At 39.3% G+C, this 4,115-nt stretch overlaps 1 protein-coding gene across 1 annotated transcript; it reads right to left on the reverse strand.

Moving 5' to 3' along the window:
- Positions 1-248: 248 nt before the first annotated feature.
- Positions 249-929, reverse strand: LOC118481790 (secreted RxLR effector protein 161-like). The gene has a single exon (XM_035977059.1). The coding sequence runs from the start codon at positions 927-929 to the stop codon at positions 249-251; it is 681 nt and encodes a 226-aa protein (XP_035832952.1).
- Between the last annotated feature and the right edge of the window lie 3,186 nt (positions 930-4,115).

Here is a 4,115-nt window from a genome sequence, read left to right on the forward strand (position 1 = left end):
GAATTATAAAACTGACTCCTACGAATGGGTTTATATAATACCCTTACAAAGACTTAACTTATTCTAATGAAACTAGGACACGCATTTGAATTTAACTAGAATACTTAACTAATAATAATAAAACCTACTGAGATAAGTATAACCTTCAACTAATATTATCTACTAATTATTATTATTCATAGATCTCCTCCAACCACCCCTACGAGATCATGACCAATCCTCCCTTATCCGAAAGTGTTGCTTATCGTTCAATACTCCCTCTCAACGCTTGCACTAGCCATTCCGAAGCCTTCATAGAACTTAGTCATCTTCTTCCTTAACAATCTTTTTGTTAGCATATCGTCTAGTTGTTCTTCAGTATTTATGTACTTTATATCAACCTCTCTATTTAGCACCCTCTCTCGAATGTAATGGTAATGCACTTCAATACGTTTAGAACGAGCATGAAACGTCGGATTTTCAGCCAAACAAATGGACGAAATATTATCTCCACGCATTACGAATTTATTCTCTATCTCTTGATTCAACTCCTTTAATAATCTTACCAACCATGTACATTCCTGGGCTGCTAACACGGTTGCACGGTACTCCGCTTCAGGTGTTGACAAAGAAACAGTAGGCTGTCTTCTACTACACCAGGAGACCGCTCCATTACTAATCATAAACATATAACCACTCGTTGAATGTCGGGTATCTAAATCACGAGCATAATCAGCATCATAATACCCGGTTAACTCGATCTTGGACTCCCTTTCAAATAAAACACCATAGCTTGGATTCCCTTTCACATATCGAAGCACACGTCTTACTGCATCGAGATGTGGCTTCCTAGGATTTTGCACGAACTTGCTGAGAACTCCCACAACGTTTGAAATATCGGGTCTCATCAAAGTGAGATAAATCAAGCTACCCACAATCTTCCGATACATTGTCGCATCTTTAAGTTCCTTTCCATCTTTTGCTCATAATTGTAAAATCTCATCCATCGGTGTTGCTATTGGCTTACACTCAATACTTAACATATCTACAACATACTTGTTTTGATGTAACAAGTTTCCCTTCGATTCATATTTCAGCTCCAAACCAAGAAAGTGTTTTAAGTGTCCAAGATCCTTCATATGAAATCTAACACACAGATTTTCTTTCAACTGTTTAATTTCATAAACCGAGTCTCCGGTAATAATCAAGTTGTCCACATAAACAAGAACAATGGCCACCTTATTCCCGTTAGTTCGTACAAACAAACTAGTATAAGCCAAAGTAGATATGAACCCCTGATGCTCTAGAAATTCTCCAATCTTACTGAACCATGCTCTTGACGATTGTTTTAAATGGTACAACGCTTTGTTTAATTTACAAACATGGTTTGGATATTCTGAGCTCACAAAACCTTTCGGCAGCTCCATGTAGATTACGTGATCTATGTCGCCATATAGGAAAGCATTGCTTACATCCATTTGCCACAAATCCCATCTTTTATTGGATGTTATGGCAAGTAATACTCGAACTGTAGTAAGCTTGGCCACCGGACTGAAGGTATCTTCGTAATCGAGCCCATATTGTTGCGAAAACCCTCGAGCTACCAAACGTGCTTTGTACCTTTCTACTGATCCATCTGCTTTTCTTATAATCTTATAGACGCACTTGCAAGAAACTGGCTTGACACCTTTAAACTGAGGGATGAGTTCCCAAGTTTGATTTTTGATCAGTGCATCTATCTCGTTCGACATAGTTTCATTCCAATGCTCCTTCTTACAAGCTTGTTCAAACATTTCTGGTTCAACTTCACACTTTTCAGCTACTAAGGCAACATTAGCGTACCACGAATTCAGTTTCTTAGAACGACTTGATCGTCTGACAACTAGCTCATCTCCTCCCGTATGGACTTGTGATTCTGGACTCACTCCAGTTTTCCACGGAGCTGCCCTAGACCCAGACCCCGATGATTCAACGCTTGGTTCGAGATTTTCAACATATACTTCTTCAGCTTCCATTTCATCCCGATCGAGATTCACCACGTTGTCTAATTCTCTTTTAGATTTTGAGTATCTGGTAGAGCTTCATGACTTAAAGACCACCATGATAACGCTTCATCAAAAATCACGCTCCATGACACATAACACTTACCATTTGTCGAATCACAGCGTCGCCACCCTTTTCTTTGATTATCGTAACCAACGAAAATACATCTAATAGCCTTTTTCTCAAGTTTGAGCCTTTGATTCCCTGGAATAAATACATAACACACACACACACACACACACGAAAACTCGAAAATTACTTACATTTGGTTTTACTCAAAATAGCTTTTTGTATGGTGAGATATACTTCATATTCTATTGTGGAATCCGATTACTCACATAAGTTGTCGTCTGCATCGCTTCTGCCAAGAAATGTCTAGGCGTATTCTTACCGTGTATCATGCTACCCGTGAATTTAGTTAAGTGCCTATTCTTTCTCTTCGAAACTCTGTTTTGTTGAGGAGTGTTCAGACACGTCAGTTGTCTTTTGATCTTGCATTGTTTTAGGTATTCATTAAACTCCTTCGACGTATACTCTCCACCGTTGTCTGACCTTAAACACGCTACCAGACACTTTGTTTCTTGTTCAGCTTCACTTTTGAATTCTTTGAACTTGCTGAAAGCTTCCGATTTTTCTTTCATAAAGTATACCCAGAGATACCTTGAAAAAATCATCAATAAAGGTAATCATGTATCTTTTACCTGTTATAGATGCTTGCTTTACTGGACCGAACACATCGGTATGCACGGGCTCCAATGGCTTCTTTGCTCAATGCTCACAATGTTCAAAGGGTAGTTGATGTGCCTTTCCATATTGACACCCAACACATACTATATCTTTGCGAACTTCAAGACTCGGTAATCCTGCTACTAGACTTCATTTCATCATGACTCCTAGTTTGTCGTACCCCACATGGCTTAGACGTTGATGCCAAGTATCGATGTTCTGGTTTGACTTAGTCTTGCTCACATAAGTAGTTTCCGCTGATAAAACGTACACTGACTTGTTTTTCTTTCCATGTAACACTGCTACAGAATTTGTTTCAAACTAATCAAACACCTTCACATCGTTACGACCGAACAAAACATACCGACCGGTTGCAGTAATATACGGTACAAACAACAAATTCTTCTTCATGCCTGGCACATGATAAACATTATCTAACACACCTTCTTGTTGCTTCCTCGGATGGAACCGAACTTCCCCAACATGTGCAATATCATGCTTTGAATTATCTGCTATGACGACTACCCTATTTCCTTCATACTTTATAGGGTTTCTTAATCGTTCTTTTTCCCCTGCCATGTGACTGGAACACCCTGAATCAAATATCCAATTATTAATTTTATTACCTTTGGTTTCTATTGTCGCCGATAGTGCGAGCACATATTCATCTTTTGCAAAACATGCTTCTGCATCCCAAGGTTCTTCTTCCGTTGTTACTATATTGCCTTCTTCGGATTTCTTTGAGGGACACTGTTTAGCCATATGACCTCGCTGGTTACAATTATAACACTTGTACGGAAACTTCTTGCCTGACTTTTGGTTTCGCCTTTCACCTGATTCGTTGGTTTAACCTTCAGGCCTATTCTTTTGCTTCTTGTACCGATCTTGATGCCCCTTCTCAATATGCCCTTTGTTTGATCAAAATTTGCCTTTGCTTTGGTTCACATACATAACCGTTTCCTCCTTCTTTACTGGTTCGGTTATTGTCACATCGCTCATCTGCTTAGCGTGCTTCTTGGGCTGCCAAAAGTTTTTCAAATTCTGCCAAGGTTGGTTGAGTAGGCTAACCTTGGATTGCAGCGACAAACGTTCTAAATTCTGGTTTTAGACCGTAAATCAAGATCCGTATCATTCTTACATCACCGATTCTTGCATGTGGATCAAGGGTATCTATCTCGCGGCATAGTGTTTTCACCTTATGGAAGTACTGCTGGATTGTGAGTTCTTTTCGCGACATTGACAGTAACTCGTTTTCAGGTAACTATAATTTCGTGTCATTCTTCTTTGAAAACAGCACTTCAAGAATATCACATGCCTCCTTCGGTGTTGTAAGATCACGGATGTGATCTAATAGTTCCTCTTCAACT

The sequence above is a fragment of the Helianthus annuus genome, chromosome 9 (genome assembly GCF_002127325.2).
Source record: "Helianthus annuus cultivar XRQ/B chromosome 9, HanXRQr2.0-SUNRISE, whole genome shotgun sequence".
Taxonomy (NCBI): Eukaryota; Viridiplantae; Streptophyta; class Magnoliopsida; order Asterales; family Asteraceae; genus Helianthus; species Helianthus annuus.

Excerpts from the sequence above, each read along its gene's own strand:
- LOC118481790 (XM_035977059.1), bottom strand. The coding sequence starts at position 929 with ATGTATCGGAAGATTGTGGGTAGCTTGATTTATCTCACTTTGATGAGA.